General features: G+C 43.3%; 1 protein-coding gene across 3 annotated transcripts in view; it reads right to left on the bottom strand.

Moving 5' to 3' along the window:
• Positions 1-1061: 1061 nt before the first annotated feature.
• The window catches only part of tmem71 (transmembrane protein 71), a 54971-nt gene continuing 29168 nt past the window's right edge, over positions 1062-26864 (bottom strand). For 2 of the 3 annotated variants that reach the window (XM_087986566.1, XM_087986567.1), the window contains exons 5-10: positions 24554-24726; positions 21389-21583; positions 14921-14996; positions 14761-14825; positions 14587-14654; positions 1062-3314 (exon numbers count right to left, since the gene is read on the bottom strand). In XM_087986566.1, the coding sequence (XP_087842692.1) occupies positions 3279-3314; positions 14587-14654; positions 14761-14825; positions 14921-14996; positions 21389-21583; positions 24554-24726 (613 nt within the window). In that variant the 3' untranslated portion in view covers positions 1062-3278. Of the gene's footprint in view, positions 3315-10154; positions 10180-14586; positions 14655-14760; positions 14826-14920; positions 14997-21388; positions 21584-24553; positions 24727-26864 lie in introns of all 3 variants that reach the window. The other variant, XM_087986568.1, reaches the window with a different exon arrangement.

Genomic DNA, 26864 nt, shown 5'->3' with positions numbered 1-26864 from the left:
GGATTTTGAGACCTTTTGTTTATATGTAAACAAATGAGACTTCAGGACAAAGTGGTCACGTTTTAGAAGTGACCTGTATAATGAAAGGAGAGTGGTCAGCTCTCTCGCTGAGCAGTTCAGTCCAGAACTAGTTAGAGGTTCAGCTGTGTGGGAATGGGTTGCAAAAAACTCTCTCTCCTTCTGCCCTTCTAACTTTATTTTTACTGTTTTTAAGGGGGTTTGCTTATTGGGGCTGCTGTGTATATATAGAATAGCTAAATTAAGTCTTGATTTGGAGATGCCGGTGTTGGACTGGGGTGTACAAAGTTAAAAATCACACAACACCAGGTTATAGTCCAACAGGTTTAATTGGAAGCACACTAGCTTTCGGAGCGACGCTCCTTCATCAGGTGAAAGGGCGTCGCTCCGAAAGCTAGTGTGCTTCCAATTAATCCTGTTGGACTATAACCTGGTGTTGTGTGATTTTTAACTTAATCAAGTCTAGTTTGGATGGACTGAGTTCTGTCGGGGTTCTTCTGTTCTTTGTGTTTCATTGTGTAATCTTGTGAATACATTTTTGTCTGTTTTAAAACCTGGTAGTCAACCTCGCTACCTCACTCTGGGTAATTTTCACTGTACACTTACCAAACAAAATTGTCAAGTTATGATCTGGAGCTGCCTGCTTAAGAATGTTTTGAGTGGTCTGGCCTAGTCCATAACGCTATCAAGAATCCATTAATACCTTTTTTCAGAAAATGTTCATAGATTCTGCCTCCACTACTTATGAGGAAGAGAGCTACAAAGTGTCATGACAGCCCGTTAGGAAAAAAAAATCTTTCTATCTCTGTCTTAAGAGGGCAACCCTTCATTTTTAAACAGTGATCATTAATTCCATATGAAGGTTAAGAGAATAAATCAAATTGATTTGAGGTGAGAGGGAAAAACAATCTTCTATTACAGTTGAGCAAATAAATCCATTCTAAATAAAACTTGAAAAACTGCAGCTGTATTACAGCCCTGGTGAATCGATCATCAAATCTGCTTTGAATCGATGGCACAAATCTTGAAGGGCATTATCGAGGTCGGTTTTAAGCAATTTATTACAGACTTATAGCGAAAGAAAAAGAGAAACAAATGCAAATAACTTTTCAGATAGACATTAATATGCTTATCAGTAACATTAATAGCATTTTGTGTTTGCTTATTCTTAAATGATATCTTTCAGTAGTCAAACAAATTCCATTGTTCATATTTAGCATGTTCAAATAATCAATTCATTAGCAGGGATACGTCTATATGGTTCCAAAGTAATAACCCGGACGTTAGAAATTTAGAAACTCGTTGTGTTAACCAAACTCGAAAAGCCCCAATGTACAAAATATTGCCCAGTATCCCTCATGGATTCCCACTTTAAAGCTGATGGATCAGTTCTCTATCTGTTCCAATCAGTGGGGATGCCACACAAAATGAAGGCAACCCTTCTCACAGTGAAAACTGCACTTGGTCTCCAGCAGGTGTTTTTGTGGTTACGATGACCCATGCTGTGTCGAGAAAAGATTCTGTGACAGGAAGATTAGTGAAGATGTGTGAAGGAGATTTCTCTCCCTGTTTTCTCTTTCACTTTTCATGCCAAGCTCAGAGTGGCAGTTAACCTCTTCAGAATCTGGACAATGCTGGCACTACTTATCGACTCTTACAAATGAACAATTATGTTTTCCACCAAACTTGAATTCAATGCCCTAGCTGCATTCAGTGCTTCCGCACAGTGGTTCTGTGGTTAGCACTGCACCACAGTACCAGGGACCCTGGTTTGATTCCAATCTTAGGCGACAGTCTGTGTTGAGTTTGAATGCTCTCCCTGAGTCTGCATGTGTTTCTGCCTAATGCCGTGGTTTCCTTCCACAGTCTAAAGCTGTGCAGTATGGATGGATTGGCCATGCCTGCAGCGTCCAGAGATATATAGGTTCGGTGGATTAGTAATGGTAACTGTGGGGTTACAGGGATAGAGTGGGAATCTCTTAAGAGGGTCGTTGCAGACTTAATGGGCCGAATGGCCTTTATCTGTGCTGTAGGGATTCTATGTTCAGCAGGAGATTTCCATGGCCATGACTATCTGAAACAAACATATCACTGGAGTCTATTAGTAACGTTGGATGCTGCCAAGGCCCTTTTACTCCCCACCTCTGTTGGGAGGTACAGTGGTGAATGCTTTAAGGAGGTTAGCTGGAGATGTGAGAACTCTGAATGCAGTGCTCTTGAGATGGCTGTGATTGGGAAGAAACTGTTGTGCACTTCCTTCTGGAATGCGCCTTTGGTAAGAGATGCAGTGGCTTTTGTTGAGTTTAATCTTGAGCAACTGCACTGTCCAAACCTCTCTAAGCTGGTGCAATAAAGTTTGGGGCAGCGGCCTAAAGACCCCACTTTGAAAGGGCATGGACTGAAACTCTCCTGGCATAACCCCCTAAGGCCGGAACCCAAACAAATGCCCTTGGACTGTTTGCATCAGTGAGTTTGATAAGTGGCAACATCATCATGGATAGGCACATATGCCTAGTGACTGGTGCTGGATGTTGGTTCTATGTGGGCACTGATCAGCAGGAAAGCAGAATGATATCAAACAAAATGCTAAAGCTGGATCTGTAGCCCAGCCCAATGATTTAAAGAGATGCAGTTCTCTTAAATCTAATATCCACATCATCTATAATAGTAGCAGCTGCCAGCATCTTTAATTGTCTTTCTCTCTTTTCATAAGTGAGGCATAGTGAGCTAGTGTGGCATCATTATAGGAATGCTCATGCTGCATAACAGTCACTATCTCATAGACAGAATGGTTGAATGTATGTGAATTGTGATGCTGCTTGTATTATTTGTGGCCTCCACCAACTGAACACAAAGAGGTCAAAAGATAATGGACACAAGGACAACTAGGATTAGCCAAGGATAAGTCTCTGCCACATTTTAAGAGTCTTTCATCAGCCATTCCTCCATGGAGACCATTGAAATGGCTCAGTATGGAAATGAAGCGAGGTGAGATTTAAAGATCATTTGAAGCTAGATGTGTAAGGGCAAGAGAGAATAGTTTCTTATATTCAAGTCCATTTGACATTTTCATTCTCCTTTAAAAGAGCATCTTGCTTTCTGAAATGATTTAACCACTTGGTTTTCTCTAGAATTGTGAAATGAGGAACCGTGCTTAAGATCAAGAGAGAAAGGATCATTGCGTCTCCCGTCAGTTCAACGTGATGTGCTTCCCACTTGTCAAAATTGTCAAGACTTTTCCAACTTCATCCCTAGTGCTGCTATGAAGCAGTTCGTATATAATTGTTCTTCAAATTCTGTTTCAAGCAAAAAAAAAGTTACAATCATCTTGTTTACGTTCTGCCCAGGGTACTGTAATATTATAAAACTTTCAAACAGTCTATCTGAGAGAGAAGGACACCTCACATTCAGTCACACCCCATTTAAAATCGGATTTGGTAAAAATAATTCAAGTTTTAATTTGACTGACTTCCATCTTTGGTGAAATAAAGTCATTTTTTGAGTTTGATTTATTGTCACACACCAAGATGCATTGAGAAGTGTTGTTTGTGTGCTATATAGGCAGTTGGTATTACACAAAGTGCATCAGGGCAGCAGAAGAGAGTGCAGAATACAGAGTCACAGCAACTGAGGAGGTGCAGAGAGTAAAAGGGAGCAGAATTAACATTTGGGAGGTCCATTCAAAAGTCTGACAGCAGGTTGAAAGAAACTGTTTTTGAATCTGTTTGTATATGTATTAAAACTTCTACATCTTCTACACAATGGTTATAAAATGTAATCACCATAAGGTTTGCTCAACCAATCATAGATTTCATGGGAATTAACTATATACTTGAGCAATTGATGGATTTGGCTGTGATGTGTCCGGCCAAACATTAATTAGGATCATATTTTAACATTTGCGCGATTATTTCACCAATTTCACACAAAATTTGTGTACTCTTTTCTCAATGTTCAGCGTATCTTCACACAGACCTATAGAGTGTGCTCAGAGATGCATAATTTGTATCGAAATTAATACCATTTTGGCATTTAGATATCAAAAAATAGTGGCAAATGGGAGTTGGTTATTTTTCTGAACGGTTTCTTTAAAAAAAAAATCAGTCTTTCCAAAAAGTGGCTTATTCCAGTATGTTTCAAGGAGCAGATGACTGCACACCCCGTGGTCTTAATGGAAAAAGCTTTATACTGTGGTGCTTACCACAGGTTGAGTAAACATCTAAGTCATTTGGCTTGATTTCAGTTCAGAAAAATTCTGGATAGGTGAGCTTTTTTGATAAGATCTCAGTTCAAAACTAAGTTTTCAGCTCAGCTCAAATGATGGGAATTTTGAGTTTAAAAATAGGCAGAAGCTTTGTTTTGCTGTGTGATTTAAAATGATTCAAAATGCTTCCTTTAGCTTGGTTTGCTTTTTTATTCTCCATTTCTTCTTTTGTGTAAAAACTTCTGTCGAAGAAAGTCTGCTGGCAGATGCGATTATGTCCATGATTAACTACCATGTTAAATAACTAACTAAAACAAAAGAAAAGGTGGGGTGCTGCATTTTGGAAAGGCAAATCAGGGCAGGATTTATATACCTAATGGTAAAGTCCTGGGGAGTGTTGCTGAACAAAGAGACCTTGGAGTGCAGGTTCATAGTTCCTTGCAAGTGGAGTCTCAGGTAGACAGGATAGTGAAGAAGACCATTGAGAATATGGGTGTTGGGAGGTCATGCTGTGGCTGTACAGGACATTGGTTAGGCCACTTTTGGAATACTGTGTGCAATTCTGGTCTCCCTCCTGTGAGAAGGATGCTGTGTAACTTGAAATGGTTCAGAAAAGATTTACAAGGATGTTGCCGGGGCTGGAGGATTTGACCTGTGGAGAGGGGCTGAATAGGTTGGGGCTGTTTTCCCTGGAACTTTGGAGGCTGAGGGGTGACCTTATAGAGGTTTGTAAAATGAGTGGCATGGGTAGGGTAAATAGAAAAAGTCTTTTCCCTGGGGTGGGGGAGTCCAGGACAAGAGGGTTTAGGATAAGAGAGGGAAGATTTAAAAGGGACCCAAGGGAAAATATTTCACGCAGAGGGTGGTGCATTTGTGGAATGAGCTGCCAGAGGAATTGATGGAGGCTGGTGTTATGAAGTTGAAGGTGTGTACTGTACTTTTAAGAGAGGGTGAATGCTATTCTGAACTGAGAGATTACAAGCACCTATGTATATAGCTAGATGGCAGTCCTAGAATTTACTGGAAAATTGAAAGTGCATAACATTTGACTGTGAAATGGATATCTGAGCTTTGGTTGCTGTTTTGACAACACTTCAAATTTAAATTATGTCCCAGGATACTAAAACCCAATTGAGTTTGAATTTATTGTTTTGCCAACATTGAACCAAATGTGACAATCTGATGTTGGGAATATAAAATGCCGACATTTTGAAAATTAGAGAGACAGCAACTGCCATCAAGAGAGACCCAAGAAATTAGGAAACGCTCTCTGTCACAAGTACCTTTTCATAAGAACCATACTTGCAGTAAAAAGAAAGATGACTCAGGGGATCTTCAGCCGGAAGAAGACAGAGACCAAAGACAACAGCAGCTATATGGTTTTGGAATTAAGTTGATGTAATTTCAATAAGTGTCTTATTGGAAAAGCATATTGTTATAGAGTTAGAGGCAGGTAATAAGCAGTTAAGAGAAAGGAGGGCTTAAGAATTGTGAATAGTTGTTGGTTAATGTTCACTTTTAGGGTTATAAAATAAATTGATGTTATTTTCTTCAAATAGTGGAATTTGGGAGTTCTCTGTCACTTATATTTTAACAGATTACAGTCCGAGGTGAGTTTTTCTGGGTGTTTGTTTTATTAATAGAGGGGTTCACCATTGTGTCATTACACCAGTACAATTACAGCATTTAAAAGGCATCTGACTGGGTATATGAATAGGAAGGATTTAGAGGGATGTGGGCCAAGTACTGGCAAATGGGACTTGATTAATTTAGGATATCTGGTCAGCATGAATGAGTTGGACTGAAGGGTCTTTTCCAACAGAAAATATAATCCTAAAATCATTCTTGCAAAATGTTGCTTAATAAGACAAGACCTCATTAATTAATTAACAGAAAGTAAGCAAAGCTCACGCTGCAGAACCCTTCTGAATTAGTTTCACGAGAACTTGTAGGTTTTAATGCATATTAAAAATGATTGAACTGTAGTAAAGACTCAAAAGGAACAAATAATTCTCAATGCTTAGACAATGAAACGGACTTCAAATAATGAGGCTACTGGGAACGTTAGTGCAATCAACAAAACTGCAGGGTTATTTCCTATTTTAAATGAAACATTCTCTTTGAGTTCCTCCCCTCCCAAGGAAAACCACCAGAGCCCAGAAGACAGGCATGGAGAGGGTGACCTTTGGCCAGGCCTCTGTTCACAGTGTTCTGCATCAAGCAGATTACACTTAAATGACTGCATTTCAAAGTCAACTGTAATGTTGTCTTTGCTTCTGGCACAAGCATAGTGGGCTTCAAGGAATCATGCTGTACAGAAGGGATCCTCCAGCCCATTGTGTCTACACTGACTATGAAAACTAAATCTACACTACTCCCACTTTTGGCCAAAAGGGTGTAGGATAGTGCAGTTGGCTAAATAACTGGCTTGCAATACAGAGTAATGTTAAAAGCATAGGTCAGTTCCTATATCAGCTGAGTTTACTGTAGAGGACTCTCCTCCTGAACCTCCCCCACCCACCCCCACCTGAGTTGTGGTGACCCTCAGGTTAAAACAGTTCCAGTTGTCTCTCTGTAATTAGAAAGTGGCCCTCTGGTCTGGTAGGACTGGCAACTTGACTTTTACTCCCACTTTCTAGTAGTTGGCCCATAGCCTTGAATGTTACGACATTTGAAGTGCTCATACAAGCAATTTTAAAAAGGCTTTAACAGTTCCCTCCCAGGCAGCGCATTCCAGATTCCCACCACTTGATGTGAGAACCATTTTCCTCAAATCCCCGGTAAACCGCCTGCGTTCCACTTAAACATTGTGCCCTCTTTTTATAGGCCATTCAACTAGGGGGAACAGTTGCTTTCTATCTACCCTCTCCGTGTCCCTCATACATCTCAAATCAAGTCCCATCTCACCCTTCTTTACTCTGAAAGAAAACATTCCAAGTTTATCCATACTCTCTTCACAGCTAAGCTTCTCCATCCCGGGCAACAACCTGGTAAATCTCCTCTGCAATCACATCCTTGCTTTAATATGGCAACCAGAACTGCATGCAGTATTCCAGCTGTGGCCTAACCAAAGTTCTCTACAGCTCCAACATAACCTCTCTGCTCTTATAATCTATGCCACAAATGATAGAGGCAAGTGCCTTCTTAACTATCCCATTAACTGGAACTGCCACCTTCAGGGATCTGTGGACAAACACCCCAAACTTCCTATTGGTCTGAGCTTCCCAGCATCCTACCATTTTTTGAGTACTCCCTTGTCTTGCTACTGCTTCCAAAAGGCACCCCGTCAGGGTAAAACTCCATCTGGAACCAGTCTGCCCATCTGATCAATCCTGTAATCTCAGACCTTCTTCACTAAGTCAGCTGGCCAATCTTTGTGTCACCCAAATTTACTTTTCTCATTTCCACGTTGTCATCTATATCATTTACTGTATATATCTTATAGACCTGAAGAAGGGTTACATCCGAAACGTTGACTTGTTCACCTTTTGATGTTGCCTGGCTTGCTGTGTTCTTCCAGCCTCCTGCCTGTCTATTCCAGTCACACAAACAACATTCTATCATTACTTTCTGTCTCCTACCAGTCACTGAATTTTGGATATAGATTGCCAAGTTATGTTGGCTTACATGTGTTTTTACCTTCTTTATCAGTTTCCCACATGGAATCTTGTTAAAGGCTTTGTTGAAATCCATATAAACTGCACTACCATCTACAAACTTGATCATCTCCTGAAAAAAATTCAATTAAATTTGTTTGCCAGGACCTCCCACTGACAAAGCCATGCTGACTACTTCTGATCAAACCTCTCCTCTCCAAATGAAGATGAATTCTTTCCTTCAATTTTCCCCAATAATTTTCCTACACTGATGTGAGATTCACGAATATGTAATTCCCTGATTTAGCTCTACCATCCTCTACTGACCAGATAGCGGATCAGAACCTGTGTCCTGATGTCAAATTGCTCAAGAATCTCACAGTCCTGCTTCTGGAATTCTGTACCTACACCCTCCTTCTCCAAAGTGAAGGCAGACACCCTACCAATGTCCTCTGGTTCCATGCACAAGATTGTCCCCTTAGTCCCGAACATCTCCTACTCTTTCCCTGGTTATCCTCTTCCTCCACTATATTCATAAAATACCTCTCTAATCTTACCTGCCAGTGTTTCTCATGCTCCCTCTTTGCTCTCCTATTTGCTTTTTGAAGATTTCCCCTTCACTTTCTACGCAACAGTAGGGGGTCTATCGATTTGAACTTGCTTCTAGCCAGCACCATTCCAAAGACCAAATGGAAAGGTGAAGGTAGAAAGTATCCAACTGTCCAGCTCACCACCTGATATCCAATCCTATTGGTTTCAATGGGATTCAATGGAGTATGTTGTGTGATGCTCACCACTACTAGCTTGGCAGGTTCCAGTATTTTGCTGCCACCCCCATGATTTTCTTGACTGTGTCTAAGGACATAATTGATTTAAACTGGTACAGGAAACCCATTCATGACTCTAACGAGAAGAATGTCTTATCTTAAACAAGATGTAGTTTACTGAATTTATTTTTTATTGACACATGAGATGTGACGTCACTAACTGTACAAGCATTTATTGTCCATCCTTGAGATGGTGGTGAGCTGCATTCTTGAACCGCTGCAGTCCATCTGCTGTAGGTAGATCTACAATGCCAATGGGAGGGACTTCCAGGATACTGCCCAAGCAACAGTGAAGGAAAAGTGGTATAAATTCCAGTCAAGCTGGTGATTGGCTTGGAGGGGAACCTGCAAACGTGGTGTTCCTATACATCTGCTGCCCTTGTCCTTCTAGGTGGGCGTGGTTGTGGGTTTGGAAGGTACTGCCTAAGGATCTTTGGTGAACTTATGTAGTAAATCCTATACATGGTATAGATTGCTGTTTCTGAGTATTGGTGGTAGAGGCAGTGAATGCTTGTGGATGTGGTACCAATCAAATGGATTACTTTGTCCTGGATGGTGCAAAGCTTCTTGAGTATTGTTGGATCTGTCTGCACTCATCCAGGCAAGTGGAGAGTATTCCTCACACTCATGACTTGCATGATGATGGACAAGCTTTGATGAGTTAAGTGGTGAGTTACTTGCTGCAGTATTCCTACTCTCTGATCTCCTCTTAGCCACTGTATTTATGTTACTAGTCCATTTGAATTTCTAGTCATTCGTAACCCCTAAGATGTTGATAATGGCGGAGGGGGGGGGAGTGGGGTTGGAGGTTGGTGGTTGGGAGTTTGGTGTTGGTAGCACCATTGAATGTCAAGGAGCAGTGATTAGATTGCCGCTTATTGGAAATGGTCATTATCTGGGATTTATGTGGTGCAAATGTTACTTACCACTTTTCAGCCCAAATCTGGATCTCGTATTTAGTAGCTCTCATGCAGCAAGATCTGGACAAGTTCCATTAGTAAGTTAGACATTGTATTTGAGGCTATGAGGAATCATGTGATAACACGTCTGACCTCTTCAAGATCCAAAGACGTTCCGCCATTTCTCTGCCCAAGTCCTTACGTGGTTATCAAATTGGGTTTGTGCTTAATGCATTCTCCAACAATAACCCTTTCAGAACCTTTATATAACACAGCAGCATGAAATACAGGTAGATGATGTAATAATACTCATTTTGTTACTGTTTGTGATCTTTTTCTCCACCTCTCTACTATAAGTTCACCATCCTCGCTGGTGATGTTGTCCATATAGCACAGAAAATATACCTTTTTTTGCAAACTTTCTTAGTTTTTGATTATCTCTGTCCATTACCAACCATAAGAAAAACAAAATTACTCTTTACCTTACTATACACAAGCTTTGGCAATTAGTTGCTGATAAAAAACAGTTCTGAAACATTAAAAACGTCTTGGATACATCTTAGCAAGATCTATTTGCCTAGAAAATAAATAAAATGCTATTAAAATTTACCTCAGTCTTGTTTTGTTGTGATTTCCTTTAAAAAAAACATCACAGATTAGTTCAATAAAAACTACAATTAATGTAGGACCTTACTTTTCTATTACATAATATTTGATATGACTGTGACAAAGGTGTCCTTGCCCTGTCCATTTTTGTCATTTATTATTTTTTTAGGATCTATTGCTGATCGCTAATTTCCCTTGAAGCAGCTCAGCCATTTAAGAAGATAATTAAGAGTCTAACATATTGCCGTAGATTTGGCGACATATGTAGATTAGGCAAGAGCAGCAAAAAGAAATTAGTGAGCCAAATGGGGTTTTATGACAACTGATGATAGTCTTATGGTTAACATGATTGAGATTACAGTTTCCAGAATTGTTAATTGAATTCAAGTTCCATGAGTTGCTCTGGTGAGTTTTGGAATCATGTTAATTGGTAATGGAGCTGAAAATGTGTTGCTGGAAAAGCGCAGCAGGTCAGGCAGCATCCAAGGAACAGGAGAATCGACGTTTCGGGCATAAGCCCTTCTTCAGGAAATGAAGAATTGGTAATGGAGAACAAGGAAATGGCACAGCAATTAAACAATGACTTTAGTTCGGTCTTCACCAAAAACCCTTAAAGAAAAAGAGTCAGTACAGACTGCCAAAAGGCCTGGTTTGGCTCTGCGGCAATTCTGTTATTCTTTGCATGCAAAAAGGCGGTGGCCATTTCACATTTGTGTGCACATCTGGATGAGTCTGTTTCATGTGTCTGTTTACCAAAGATGCATGCAAAAACAAACATCGAATTAATGACCCTGTTTGCTCTTCCAGAAACTTATTGGTCTTCTAATGCAAACAGCTGTCAATTGTGAGATACAGCATTGAACTGTATATCACTTGCAGTAATTTCCAATTCGTCATGTTTTGGAAAGCACTGTCACAGAATATGCATTGACTAACAAGACAAGGGAGCACTGAGAATATGCAGTGAGTAATTTCAGCCAGAGATAAGAAATATTTTTTCAGGGTGGTGAACCTGAATAGATTGATTTCATGGGGTTTCAAGGAGTAGGAGGACAGACCTGGAGTATGGTGTTGAGATACAGGATCAGCCATGGCCATGCTTAATGGCAGAGAAGGCTCAATATGTCAAAAGGCCTGCTCCTACTCTAATTTTCTGATTTATATTTCATCTGCCCTAATATCACATCCTATATTTGGTTCGATACTGCACTTTGGTACATTTGATGGCATTCAGAACTTTCATCACTGCGGCATTTTTACTTTCAATTTTGTTCTGAAGTAAAGGACACCTGCCAAGATGCATTCATATATATATTGTACGCCATAATATCATTGCTAAGTGACGTTTTGTATATTTAAACCTTTAGAGCTTCAGGGGGCTGTTGAGACAGCAGAGGATGTTACTAATGCAGAAACTGTACCACTTCAGGAATAAGAAAAAATGGACGAGGGGTCCTGCTACTCCTAGCCTTCTTCCTGGCTGCTATTAGACAGATGAATGGACTTTCTAACCTCAAATAATGCTGTTCTTGCTAACGCAGAATTTGCCGAGAGCATGCCCTATGCAATATAACCTGTATGCCTCTGTCTGAGTCTTTTTGGTCTATACATCATAGCATACCATGATCTGCTTGTACTATTTGCGAACAAAGCTTTTCACTGTTCCTTGTTACACGTGACAATCAATCAATGGGAACTTTAGCACTTGGCTTTTTAGACCTTTTGTGCTGTAATGCTGAGTTGAGCTTCCTTTTGACAAAATATATCTTGTGAGTCAATAAAACAACATGGCATTCCTATGTCAATCCTGGTCACTGGCTGGAAGGCCCACACAAACCTAGCAGTTCCACTTTAACTCTGCTACCAAGGCATGCTGCTAAAATCCAAAACAAATGCCAAAACTGGAACGTAGCCAATATACCTCAAAGCATTCAGCCAATAACCTCTGATACCTTTGCCGAACAAAAATTGAGCAATGCTGAAAATGTGTTGCTGGAAAAGCACAGCAGATCAAGCAGCATCCAAGGAGCAGGAGAATCGACGTTTCGGGCATGATCCCTTCTTCAGGAAAAATTGAGCAATCCCAGTTTTGAAATGGCCGCGACAATAAGGTGGGGGGGGACAGTTCCTGATTTCCACAACTCCTTCTGTGAAGTGATTGTAATATCACAGAGACCTGAGCTCTCATTTAAGAATATTCCATTTTCTTCAGGAGTGTCTGTCAACTCCTTTAATTATCATAACTGAAACAGTTAGATTATCTTTTAATCATCTCTGTTCAGGGGATCTAAACCTAGTCTCTGCAATGTGTCCTCATAATTGAACTGTTTTAGCTCTGCTTAATTCTCATATATGTAAACACTATACTCCCCACTATCCTCCTTCCTTTTATATTCGTATTTTTAGAAATTTATTTTAATGGTCATTTTATTTATGAATGGAGGCATAAAGAAAGGTACAGTGTTTATTCTTAATGCTTTAGTTTAACTTGCTGATGAGGGACGAGGATGCAAGTACGATTCTTACATTGAGTTTCATGGGACAATCTGATCCACTTAAGTTTCACTGAAAGATCCACTTTCAAGAACGCGACTTCAATTTTAAGCCAGGAATTGCCACTGCTCAGAGTTCCATCCAGCTATAAATGTAATTACCACAGCCTTGTTTCTTTTGGGAGTGAGCTGAATCAGCATTTATTGCCTATCCCTAAATGTCTCAGAGTGGATAATAGTGAGTTGCCTTCTTGAACGGCTGCAATCTTCAGAGTGTAGGAAATTCTAAAATTTTGACCCACTGACACTAAAGGAACATTTTTCCAAGTCAGACTGGTGAGTGGCTTGGAGAGGAACGTAGAGGTAATGTTTCCTGTAGCTGGTACTCTTCTTCTTTTATATGGAATTGGTCATGGGTTTGGAAGATGCTGGCAGAGGACCCTCGGTGAGTTATACCAATGCATCACATTGATGGCACACACTGCTGCCACAGAGCGAAGTACATAAGTGTGGAAGTTGGTGGATGGGATACCAATAAATTGGGCTGCTTTAACCAATATGGTTTTGAGTGTCTTTAGTATTGTTAGAGCTGAGCCCATCCAGATAAATGGGGATTGAAGGGCAGGTGGTTGGGAAGGAGTAGAGAGCAAGAGAGAATGGAGAGCAGGGTGGTGGTATATTCTATCATGCTCCTGATGGACTGTGTAAATGTTGAACAGGCTTTAAGAGTCAGGAGCTGAGTTATGCACTGCAGGATTCCTGATCTCTGACCTGTTCTTTTTTTAAGATTAGATTAGATTACTTACAGTGTGGAAACAGGCCCTTCGGCCCAACAAGTCCACACCGCCCCGCCGAAGCACAACCCACCCATGCCCCTACATTTACCCCTTACCTAACACTACGGGCAATTTAGCATGTCCAATTTACCTGACCTGCACATCTTTGGACTGTGGGAGGAAACCGGAGCACCCGGAGGAAACCCACGCAGAGAACGTGCAAACTCCACACAGTCAGTCGCCTGAGGCGGGAATTGAACCCGGGTCTCAGGCACTGTGAGGCAGCAGTGCTAACCACTGTGCCACCATGCCGCCGTTTTTTGAGGTCACAATATTTGAATGGCTAGTCCAATTCAGTTTCTGGTTAATGGTGATCCTGGGATGTTGATAGTAGGGAATTTGGAATCATAATACCACTTAATGGTGAGAAGCAACAGTTAGATTCTTTAATTAGCTGGAGATGGCCATTATTTGGCTTGTGTAGTGTGAATGTTACTTTCCACTTGTCAGCCCAAACTGTGATGTTGTCCAGGTCTTGCTGCATTTGAACTTGGATCGTTTCAGTGTCTGATGAGCCACAAATGGTGCTGAACATTGTTCAACCATCAGCAACAGCCCCACTTCTAACATTATGAAGGAGGGAAGGCCACCTGGTCCCCTTGAGAAAAAGGCCAACATGACCATTTATTTTAATCACTTTGGCCCCATTTCTGTTTTCATTCATGGGATGTGAGCATCAATGGCTAGGCCAACATTTTTTGACCCGAGGTCAGTCAATCATATTACTGGGTCTGAAGTCACATGCCTGGCAGACAAAATGGGAAAGAACTTTTTCCTTCCCTGAAAGGAATTAGTGAACCAGCTGGGATTTTATGACAATTGACAGTAGTTGCATGGTAGCCATTTGGTTACCATTTATTGACTTATGTACATGGGCCATTCACAAGCCCATTGCTCACTCACTGCTTCTAGTTTCTCATCAATGATTGAACTTGTTGCCAACAGGAACAATAGAACGGAATAACTGGTAAATCCGGGAGCTCAAACTCATAAGCCATGTTTGGGATTCAAGTACTCTACTCTACTGCTCATCTCCTGCAATCCCTATCCTTTTGGAATTAAATGACCAGTGGTCCCAAACTAAAATATTTGCAAATTGCTGTCCTACCTCAGATTGTACATGGTCCAAGATATTGTGAGATTTAATAAAGCAGGGATATGCAGATTTTGCTGTGTCTGTTTAAAGGGAAAAAAAAGATTGTGAATTAGAATTCAACTTCTCCAAAAGCCTGTTTTTAAATAAAAACCTTTCCAAGGGTGGTCTATACGAAATATCACTTACGCAGCACAGCTGCAAACACCAGCATAGTCATGAGTAACGCAGCAACCGCTCCTCCAAGAAAGCACCTGTTCAACAAGAAACACATCACACTGATGGTCAAAGAGCAAGTCACAAAACGCATGGTCAAAATCCACCTTCAGAAATCTCAGAATTACCATACCTTGCAAACACGGCGACACATATTGAGAGGACCAAAATGATCAGGTGAAAAAAGAAATTCTTGACAGTCATAAAATCTGAAATAGAGCCAGTAAAACACTTTCAGTGGTACAGGTAGTAGAGGAGGTTTCAGTTGCAAAGAAGTGCTCATCTAAATGTAGCATGAAAAGTTATTCAATATAGCTATTAATTATGGAGACCAAACTGTATTTTACAAAGTTTATAAAGGCATCTTCCCATCTCAAATTCCATGTCCATCAGGTTCTGGATTTCATTCTTGTTGTCAGGCAATAAGTATGTAACTCGGGCAAATGAGAAGACATATAAAAATCAAACACACAATGTATTGGTCATTTTTGTAACTTTCAGCATCGTCTTTATCTTTACAACAGAAATCTCACTATTGTGAGAGTAACAGTGTAAACCGAGTTTCAGACCACAAACAGGTGTGTTAATTTTTCTTACACACAGAACACAAAGGAAACACTCCCATTAGGGTCTGAAGAAAACCTCTCGCCCTTGCTAGTTGTCAGTAGAAGGATTAAAAGTTAACTGCTTCCAAATTCGGCCAAGAGTCGAGATGATTGGAGAATTTCCTTGTCAATCATTCCTAGAGATTACTTTGATAGAAGTAACTGAATTTTGTGTTTTGATTTTATAATATAACTATATTTCACGCATTGATTTTTTGCTGGAGAAATACTGTTGCTATGCACATTGGGATTATTTAATGATGTTTCTGAGTAAATTAAAGGTCACACTGCACCTCCAACTCATTGATTAGCACAGTCAATAGTCACACCCTTTAAAACTGTGTCCATTTTGTAAACAAGTCAGAGCAAATGGTATAGAAAGGTCTCTCAAAAGGAAGGTGGCAGGTAGGTGCCCACGCCCCCTGAAATGAAAGATTAACTTTCAGGTTACTGTTGCAACCAAAGAGGAGCAAAAATAAATCTTAGGGGCATTAAGACCATCAGAAAATAGAAAGATGCTAATTTTCTGGATTGGATTACAAAGAGAATGCTTACTCTCTAATGGGTTTGGAAAGGTGGTTCATTGTGAATGATGGAGAAAGTGAGGACTGCAGATGCTGGAGATCAGAGTCTGCAGTGTGGTGCTGGAAAAGTAACGCAGGTCAGGCTCCATCTGAGGAGCCGGAGAATCAACGTTTCAAGCATAAGGCCTTCATCAGGAATGGGGCTTATGCCCGAAACATTGATTCTCCTGCTTTTCGGATGCTGCCGGGCCTACTGTGCTTTGCCAGCACCACACTCTCGACTCATTGTGAGGGTGCCCAACATCAGGCAGCAAATTGTGGCACCTTTCAAGATTCCTTTCTAGAAATCGCAACACAAATAAAGTCATAGAGTCATAGAGATGTACAGCATGGAAACAGACCCTTCGGTCCAACCCGTCCATGCTGACCAGTTATCCCATCCCAACCTAGTCCCACCTGCCAGCGCCCGGACCATATCCCTCCAAACCCTTCCTATTCGTATACCCATCCAAATGCCTCTTAAATGTTGTAATCGTACTAGCCTCTACCATTCTTCTGGCAGCTCATTCCATACACGTACCACCCTCTGTGTGAAAAAGGTGCCCCTTAGTTCTCTTTTATATCTTTGCCTTCTCACCCTAAACCTCTGCCCTCTAGTGCTGGTCTCCCGCACCCCAGGGAAGAGACTTTGTCTATTTATCCTATCCATACGCCTCATGATTTTATAAACCTCTATAAGGTCACTCCTCAGACTCCGATTTTCCAGGGAAAACAGCCCTAGTCTATTCAACCTCTCCCTATAGCTCAAATCCTCCAACTCTGGCAACATCCTTGTAAATCTTTTCTGAACCTTTTCAAGTTTCACAACATCCTTGTTCCAACTACTTTTCTTATTTCAAAAGTATACCTTATTCATAAAATAATTTGATGGTCTGTACAGTTGGACATGCCATACATATGAAAACATTCCATTTCCTTGCATACCGAAACAGAGTAATCATTCCTATTTACAGGTCAGTACAATTACATTTTTAGCTGAGGCGTCAGCAGAGCCCAAATGACTGCGTGGGCCCCCTGTTCTTCTTTAGGCAGGCAGATGTTACACGGTGGTCTTTCCCCACCGTGCCTTGGCGGCAGCTGCCCCAAGCTTCAGCGCATCCCTCAACACGTAGTCCTGGACCTTGGAATGTGCCAGTCTGCAGCACTCAGTCGTGGTCAACTCCTTCAGCTGGAAGATCAGCAGGTTTCGGACGCCCAGAGAGCGTCCTTCACCGAGTTGATGATCCTCCAGGCACAGTTGATGTTCGTCTTGGTGTGCGTCCCGGGGAACAGGCCGTAGAGCACGGAGTCCCGCGTCACGGCGCTGCTCGGGACGAACCTCGACAAGCACCACTGCATTCCTCTCCAGACTTCCTCTGCATAGGCACATTCCAGAAGGAGGTGTGTGACAGTCTCGTCCCCCCAGCAGCCGCTTCGAGGGCAGCGTGCGGTGCGGCTGAGAGTCCGGGCGTGCATAAAGGATCTCACAGGCAGAGCCCTTCTCACCACCAGCCAAGCCATGCCTTGGTGCTTGTTGGAAAGTTCTGGTGATGAGGCATTCTGCAATATGGCTTTGACAGTCTGCTCAGGGAACCGCTCGATAGAATCCGCCGGCTCCTTTTCCCGAAGGGTCTCAAGGACAATACGTACTGACCATTTCCTGATGGACTTGTGGTCAAAGGTGTTTTTCTTCATAAACTTCTCCACGAAGGACAGGTGATACAGAACGGTCCAACTACTCGGAGTGTTCCGCGGCAGCGAGGCCAGGCCCATCCTTCGCAACACCGTGGACAGGTAGAACCTCAGTACGTAGTGACACTTGGTGTTTGCGTACCGGGAATCCACGCACAGCATGATGCAGCCACACACAAAGGTGGCCATCAGGGTGAGGGTGGCATTGGGTGTATTTTTTCCCCCATTGCCCAGATCTTTGTACAGTGAGTCCCTTCGAACCCGGTCCATCTTTGAAGTCCATATAAACTGAAAGATGGCCCGGGTGACTGCAGCGGCACAGGTTCTGGGAATAGGCCAGACCTGTGCCACGTATAATAGCAATGACAGTGCCTCACCCCTGATGACCAGGTTTTTTCCCGTGATGGAGAGCGACCGTAGCTTCCATCTGCCCAGTTTCTGCCTCACTTTGCTGATACGCTCCTCCCAAGACTTGGCGCATGCCCCAGCCCCTCCGAACCAAATACCCAGCACCTTCAGGTGGTCGGTCCTGACGGTGAAGGGGATCGAGGATTGGTCGGCCCAGTTCCCGAAGAGCATGGCCTCGCTTTTGCCTCGGTTTACCTTGGACCCCGAGGCCCGTTCGAACTGATCACATATGCACATGAGTCTGCGCACGGACAGCGGATCCGAACAGAAAACGGCGACGTCACCCATGTACAGGAAGGCCTTAACCTGCAGGCCCCCGCTGCCAGGAATAGTCACCCCTCTCAGGCTCGCATCCTCCCTGATGGACTCGGCAAATGGCTCTATGCAGCACACAAACAAAGCAGGAGAGAGGGGACAGCCCTGCCTGACTCCAGATCTGACTGGGAAACTATCTGATTCCCACCCGTTGATTGAGACTGCACTGACAATGTTGGTGTAGAGCAGTCTGATCCAATTGCAGATTCTCTCCCCAAAGCCCAGTTTGGAGAGAACATCTCTCATATACCTGTGTGATATCCTGTCAAAGGCTTTCTCCTGGTCCAGGCTGATCAGGCAGGTGTCCAACCCTTTGTCCTGCACGTAGGCGATCGTTTCCCTGAGGAGTGCGAGGCTCTCAGCGATCTTCCTGCCCGGCACAGCACAGGTTTGGTCAGGGTGAATCACCAACCCCAGAGCAGACCTGACCCGGTTGGCGATTACCTTTGACAGAATTTTGTAATCTGCATTCAACAGTGAGATTGGTCTCCAATTTTTGAGTTCCTCCCTCTCCCCCTTCCGCTTGTAGATGAGGGTAATGATGCCTTTCCTCATGGATTCACTCATGGTACCTGCCCGAAGCATACTGACATACACCTCCAGCAGGTCCTGGCCAATCAAGTCCCACAGAGCGGAATAGAGCTCGACCGGTAAGGCGTCGCTTCCGGGAGTTTTATTCTTTTCGAAGGACTCAAGGGCCTTGGTCAGCTCGTCCGGAGATAGCGGCTGGTCCAGCTTCTCCCGTGTTCTGTCGTCTAAGACCTCCGTGATAGAGGACAGGAAAGACTGGGAGGCCACGCTGTTGGTCGGCTTCGCGTTCGGGACACAAACAGGTAATCTATCCTTGAGCAGATAGACCCGTCTGCCCGTGACCAGGTGCATCTACGCTGCGCTCAGTCTGCAGGGGCGCTGAAGATGTCGTACAGCTTGGCATCTTTTACCGTGTCCATCAGGGCTCTGGACGTGGTGTCCGGTTTACTGTCCCCCTGCCGGATCGTCCATCTGCATCAATGATACAGTTGAAGTCTCTGGCCAGAATGACCGGCCTGGACGTAGCCAGCAACAGTGGAATCTGCTGCAGGACGGCCAACTGTTCACTCTTATCCACTGGGGCGTACACATTAATCAGTCTCAGGGGAGCATTCCTGTACATGACGTCGGTGATGAGGAGGCGCCCGCCCACCACCTCCTTCACCTCGGAGATGGTGAAGTTGCCGCCTCGCAACAGGATACTCAGGCCGGAGGCGCAGCTATCGTTGCCCCCCCGACCAAACTGATGGCCCATAGGCCCACAAGCTCGACCATCTCCTGTAGCTGCTGAGGTGCGGTATCCCACACTCCTGCAGGAACAGGACGTCGGCTTTAACGTTGGCCAGGAAGGCCATCGTAGAAACACATCGCGTAGCCGATTTGATGCTACGCACATTGATGCTGGCAATTTTTAACCCCATTTTAACAGTTTACAAGGTTGACACTGTCCATTTGCTGCTGGTCTTGCCCCTCTGGGGTAGCTTTGTGCATTCCCGTGGTGACGGCAAACTGCTGGACCATCCCAGGGCTGAGGTAGCTGTCCAGCTCCACGCTGGAGCCATTTCCCCGTTCTGGTGTCTTCGGGTCGGGCCCAGGGTCCGCATGGTCCAGTTCTCCATCTGACAGCGGGGCTGTCACAGGACCGCTGCTCCCAGTTACCTGGAGCTGTGGGCTGGTGGGTACCTCTTGGTTCTCTCCAGGTCGGGGGAGGCCTTTACCCATCCCCTCAGAGGGATCGTTTTTTCCTGCTTGGGCGGTGCTGCCCTCCTTTTTCCCCGCGGCGCTCTGTCTCTTCCTTTGGTGACGACCCTCCTTGTGCCCGTCCTCACCGTCGGAAGAGCTGCCTGTATCCTCGTCGTGTAGCTGTCGCTTCCCCCTTTGCCTGTTCTTCCACTCTTTTTTTATATATTTCAAAAATATACTTTATTCATAAAATACTTTAATGATCTGTACAGTTGGACATGCCATACATCCGTAAACATTCCATTTGTTTGCATACCGAAACAGAGTAATCATTCCTATTTACAGGTCTGTGCAGTTACATTTTTAGCTGAGGCTTCAGCAGAGCCCAAATGACTGTGCGTACCCCCTGTTCTTCTTTAGACAGGCAGATGTTCGACGGTGGTCTTTCCCCATCACGCCTTGGCGGCAGCTGCCCCAAGCTTCAGCGCTTCCCTCGACACGTAGTCCTGGACCTTGGAATGTGCCAGTCTGCAGCACTCAGTCAGGGTCAACTCCTTCAGCTGGAAGATCAGCAGGTTTCGGACCACCCAGAGAGCGTCCTTCACCGAGTTGATGATCCTCCAGGCACAGTTGATGTTCGTCTCGGTGTGCGTTCCGGGGAACAGGCCGTAGAGCACGGAGTCCCGCGTCACGGCGCTGCTCGGGACGAACCTCGACAAACACCACTGCATTCCTCTCCAGATGGCTTCCACTCTATCTGGCTGTTGCCATTTTGTTGGGATCCCAGGGAGAGATGGCCACAGTGCCTGCTCATTTCTGACAGGTTTCTATAAACCACAGTTCAGTGATTGCATAATGGTATCTGAAAATTGCATCAGGATCTTATGTGCACATTGCGCTCACTCCCTTTATTGACCTTCAGTGTAGAGTGACCCAATCCTCAGAAAAGAAGCTGTGCTAGCCATTTACATTCTTTCCACAATCACTTACTTGCATCTCACATCCACAGAGAAGTCAAATGATTAGCAAATTGGGTAAGTGCTCACAAGTGACATGTTAATGAGGACTGACAAGTAAAACAGCTTGCTCCTCTCAGTGAGGACATCAGAGTTGCTCCACTCATTAACCTTCCACCAGCAATAGTTCAAATCAACGCTATACTTCTTTAAGAAATGTAGGGAGTGCTAGAGAAACTCAGCACTTTTGGCAGCAGGTGCAGACAGAGAACTAAAGTTCTGAAAAGTCACACTGGATTCAGCCTTTTTACAATGCTTTTGTCATATACGTGTGGAAACATTGTCTCACCTGGACCTCTTGACATGTTATTGAGGGAGCACTTTGTAGGATGTAATGATGAATGAAAAGGAAGTTCAAAAAAGCCTCCTGTTGATTTGTTTATCAATAAACTTTCTTTGGTGCAGGCTTCAGTATCAATGAGGGGCAGATTCTCTTCTGATAACCAGGATCGACCAGTGGAGGTCAAGTCAGCACTGTTTCCTCCTGAAACACAGAACATTTTAGCACTTTAATCATGTGCCCAGCTTCTTTCTTTGAAGTTCTAACATTCCATTTTCCTTTAACGCAACAATTTATTCCAACAGAAGGAATGAAATGAAAAACGTTGGAAAAGGAAGAAATCAAAAATCTGAACAAAAAAAATGCTGAACAAACAAAACAGTGAAAGGTACCAGCTCTCTCATTGGAGAACGAGACAGAGCCAACTGGTGGTTTAACCTGAGGGTCACCCACACTTCAGGGGACAGGGAAGGCTGAGAAGGAGAATCCTTCAGGGTAACAAATGGAACAGTGCCAAAGAGACAAAAGACTGTCACATAACTTCAGTTGAGATTCAAAAAGATTTTGGAACTTAAGTTCTGAGGAAAAGTTGCCGCCTGAAGTATTAGTCACTTTTCTTTCTTGAGACACTGAGGTAGGAATTTGATTCAGCCCATTTTCAGAATTGAAACAGGTTGTGCAAGGGGAATACATGCCAGAAAGCCGAGGGTTGAGGCTGACCTGAAACAGGGGCTCAGGCTTCACTTGAACATTAATGGTGAGCTGCCGATACAAATTGGCCATCCAATGGCTGCTCACCAATTACATAAGGACAAAACTGGGGCCACAGTCTCTCCAGCTGCGTTGTTCAAGAAGCAGCTCCAAAGGGGTCACAAGACTAAAATATCATGGACATTTTTAGAATTTTAATTCCAAAATATGTTTAAGAAAGGAAATAAGATTGCAGATATAAATTCAGTGCTCTCTGTCAATGGCCTGTGTGGTGTCCATGAAATACTGCACGTGTGGAATGTCAAATAGAGAGACAGACATAACAGGAAGAGATAACAAGGGGTTTGACAATGTCAGAGAAAATGAGGACTGCAGATGCTGGAGATTTGAGTTGAAGAGTGTGGTGCTGGAAAAGCACAGCCAGTCAGGCAGCATCCGAGGAGCAGGGGAAATCAATGCTTCAGGCATAACTCCTTCATCAGGAATTAGGCTTGTGGGCCAGGGTGGTTAGAGATAAATGGGAGGGGGTGGGGGCTGGAAGAAGGTAACTGGGAATGTGATAGGTAGATGAAGGTGAGGGGTGGAGAGGAGGGTGGAGCGGATAGATGGGAAGGAAGACGAACAGGTCAAGAGGGCGGTACTGAGTTGGAGGTTTCGGACTGGGACAAGGTGGGGGGAGGGGAAATGAGGAAACTGGTGAATCCACATTGATTGCATGTAGTTGCAGGGTCCCGAGACGCAAGATGCCTTCTCCGCTCAGCTGAAAGTCATCATTTTCAGACAATTGTGCTTTGTCCTTTCAGGAATATATAAAAACAATTTAAAGCGGACATATCTTGTTTCTATGTGCTCCTACGAGAAGATTTGCCAGCGAACTGCAGTATCCATATGTAATAGCCTGGGTTCGAGTAATATTGTTCTGTGAAGCACTTTTGTTCACATGCAAAGAAACCACCCACTTCTCACTCCAGTATTGAAGGTTAAAAACATTCCCTCTCGCTGAGAGCTAGACACTAAACACAAAGTAACAGGACAAAAGGATTTGAACTAACTTTAAAAGCCAAGAATCCCAAAAATCAAGTGCTTAACTATTAAAATTCCACTAGCTACTCTTCATAAACAATCTAGACAGACTGATCTGTACAGCTTTTATTATTTTTTGGACTCACTTCTCATTCATAATCTATGAATATGTTGCATTATGAACACGTCTTGCACTGGGGAAAAAAAAAATCACTCTTTTGTTAGCCCAAGAAAGCCTGGTCAGATTGGCCCTTTGTAAAACAAATTCATTCAGTGTTGGAGTAAGGCATGCACAAATTAACACTGTTGTATAATACCATAATATCTTGGGAAGCCTCACACCACATCTGGTTGTAACAAAGGAGAGTCGTCATAGGAGTTGGGAGCAAACCCTTCGAGCCCACTCTGCCGTTTGACATGATCATAGCTGATCTTATCCTGGTCTCAACTTCCAAGTCTCAGCCTCACTCTCCTGCCTGCCCCCAACAGCCTTTACCTTTCTTTTCATCAGAAGCATATCTATTTTTTTCTTGAATCTGTCAACTGATTCTGCCTCCACTACTCTGGGTCACTGTATTCCACAGAGTCACAACCTTCTGAGAGTAGTTTCTCCTCATCTCAGTTTCGAACCTACCACCTCTCACTCTGTACTGTGACCTCTTGTTTGATACTGTCCCACATGGGGAACATCTGTTCAATGTCGATCTTATCCTTTAGCATTTTATGTACATCAATCAGATCCCCCCCCCCCATACTTCATGAACTCCAGCAAGTACAATCCCAAGCTATTCAGCTGCGTCTTATACAACAGCCATTTCATCCCTAATGGGAATCAGTTTAGCTCAGTTGGCTGGATTGTTGGCTTACAAAAGCAGTCCGATGCCAATAGTGTGGTCTCAATTCCCGTCACTGGTTTGAGGTTACCATGAGGGACTCTCCTTCTCAACCTCTTCCCTTGTCTGGTTGCCCTCAGGTTAAATCACCACCAGTCACTTCTCTTTAATGAGAGAGCAAACCCTGTGGTCTGGTAAGACTATGGTGACACAACAAAACGTCTCTAGAATCAATCTGGTGAACCTCATCTGAGCTGCCATGACATTGTTCCTCAAGTCAGGAGACCAAAACAGGGCATGCCAATGCCTTATGTAACTGTAACAACACTCCTCTGCATTTATAACCCAGTCCTTTTGCAATAAATGCCAGGATTACATTTACCCTTCTCATAACATGCTGCACCGTTTCTTGTGTTTTCTCTCTCTCTCATTTTACTTACGTCTTGGTGAGGAATTCAGTTATGGTAAGGGCATCAGCAGCAGCAAGTGAGCCCAGTGCTGACTCATTGCGGCGGTGTTGGAGGTGGATTTGGGGCAGACTAATTGTTTTTTTGAAAATGACAATTGGGCTCTTTTTTATACTTTTGCAACTACTGAAACAATGTACCTTGATTGTTACTAAAACTGGAGTCAAAATCACTTCCTCCATCAATCCAAGAGGATTCTGCAAGGGGACATTCAGTTCCACTGAAAAGACTGCTATTCAACCAGGAACTGGAGGAGTCAATCGAAAAAAGACTTGCAAAGGATCGACGAACTTTCTTCTTCCGGCGAAAAATTCTGCAAAGTTAAAAAAGGTGTTTTTTTAGGAAATAGCATACGAAATATTGTACTGCATGCTTTTTATTGATTAAAATTTGCTATCTACCAGTTCCTACATCTCGTGGGTAGGACTGAAAAATAGTTTCTGTAACTATGTCTGTGGCTCATCTTGCATCATTTAACATTTTCTGTCACTTATTTAATAATTTGCATTTTGTTCATCAATCAGAGGGAAATGAATGCTGGGAGCTGTCGTTACTCCCATTTCATCCACCTGGTGGCATTGTAAAGCAGTTCCAGTGAAACACAGCAAAACTCATCTATCCTGTCTCAACATGCTTAAACCCAAACCTTATCCTAAACTCAAACCTAACCCTAAATTTTGACTCCAAATATGGATTGGCAATACTACAGTTTGAGTACTTTAGATGGGTCAATTTTTGTCTAGTGTGTGCAGGAGGGCTTTCTGACACAGCATGCAGACAGGCTAACAAGGGGCGAGGCCGCATTGGATTTGGTACTGGGTAATGAACTCAGCCAAGTGTTAGATTTGGAGGGAGGTGAGCACTTTGGTGATTGTGACCACAATTTGGTTATGTTTACTTTAGTGATGGAAAGGGATAGGTATATACTGCATGGCAAGAGTTATAGCTGGGGGAAAGGCAATTATGATGCGATTAGGCAAGATTTAGGATGTATCAGATAGAGAAGGAAACTGCAGGGGATGGGCACAATTGAAATGTGGAGCTTGTTCAAGGACCAGGTACTGTGGGTCCTTGATAAGTATGTACCAGTCAGGCAGGGAGGAAGTTGTCAAGCGAGGGAGTCGTGGTTTACTAAGGAAGTTTAATTTCTTGTCAAGAGGAAGAAGGTGGTCTATGTTAGGATAAGCTGTGATGGCTCAGTTAGGGGGCTTGAGAGTTACATGTTAGCCAGGAAAGACTTAAAGGGAGAGCTAAGAAGAACCAGGAGGGGACTTGAGAAGTCGTTGGCAGATAGGATCAAGGAAAACCCGAAGGCTTTCTATAGGTATATCAGGAATAAAAAAATGACTAAGTAAGATTAGGGCCAATCAAGCATAGTAGTGGGAAGCTGTGCATGGAGTCAGAGGAGGTGGGGGAAGTGCTAAATGGATACTTTTCATCAGTATTCACACTAGAAAAAGACAATATGGTCGAGGAGAATACTGAGATACAGGCTACTAAACTAGATGGGATTGCGGTGCATAAGGAGGAGGTGTTAGCAATTCTGTAAAGTGTAAAAATAGATAAGTTCCCTGGGCCGGATGGGATTTATCCCAGGATTCTCTGTCAGGGAGGAGATTGTCGAGCCTTTGGCTTTGATCTTTATGTCATCATTGTCTACAGGAATATTGCCAGAAGACTGGAGGCTAGCAAATGTTGTTCCCATGTTCAAGAAAGGGGAGTAGAGACAACCCTGGAAATGATAGACTTATTAGCCTTACTTTGGTTGTGAGTGAAGTGTTGGAAAGGGTTATAAGAGATAGGATTTATAATCATCTCGAAAGGAATAAGTTGATTAGGGATATTCAACACAATTTTGTGAAGGGTAGGTCATTCCTCACAAACCTTATTTAGTTCTTTGAGAAGGTGACCAAATAGGTGGATGAGGGTAAATGGTTGATGTGGCGTATTTGGATTTCAGTAAAGTGTTTGATAAGGTTCCCCAAGGTAGGCTATTGCACAAAATACGGAGGCATGGGATTGAGGGTGATTTAGCGGTTTGGATCAGAAATTGGCCAGCTGAAAGATGACAGAGGGTGGTGGTTGATGGGAAATATTCATCCTGGAGTTCAGTTACTAGTGGTGTACCACAAGGATCTGTTTTGGGCCACTGTTGTTGTCATTTTCATAAATGACCTGGATGAGGGTGTAAAAGGGTGGATTAGTAAATTTGCGGATGACACTAAGGTTGGTGGAGTTGTGGATAGTGCTGAAGGATATTGTAGGTTACAGAGGGACATAGACAAGCTGCAGAGCTGGGCTGAGAGGTGGCAAATGGAATTTAATGCGGAAAAGTGTGAGATGATTCACTTTGGAAGGAGTAACAGGAATGCAGAGTACTAGGCTGATGGTAAGATTCTTGGTAGAGAGATCACGGCGTCCAGGTACATAGATCCTTGAAAGTTGCCACCC

Source organism: Chiloscyllium plagiosum, unplaced genomic scaffold (assembly GCF_037043375.1).
Source record: "Chiloscyllium plagiosum isolate Xiang-an unplaced genomic scaffold, Cpla_swu_hap1 HiC_scaffold_4, whole genome shotgun sequence".
Lineage (NCBI taxonomy): Eukaryota > Metazoa > Chordata > Chondrichthyes > Orectolobiformes > Hemiscylliidae > Chiloscyllium > Chiloscyllium plagiosum.
Note: the sequence above shows the minus strand (reverse complement) of the source record. Positions and strands in the feature narration are given on the sequence as shown.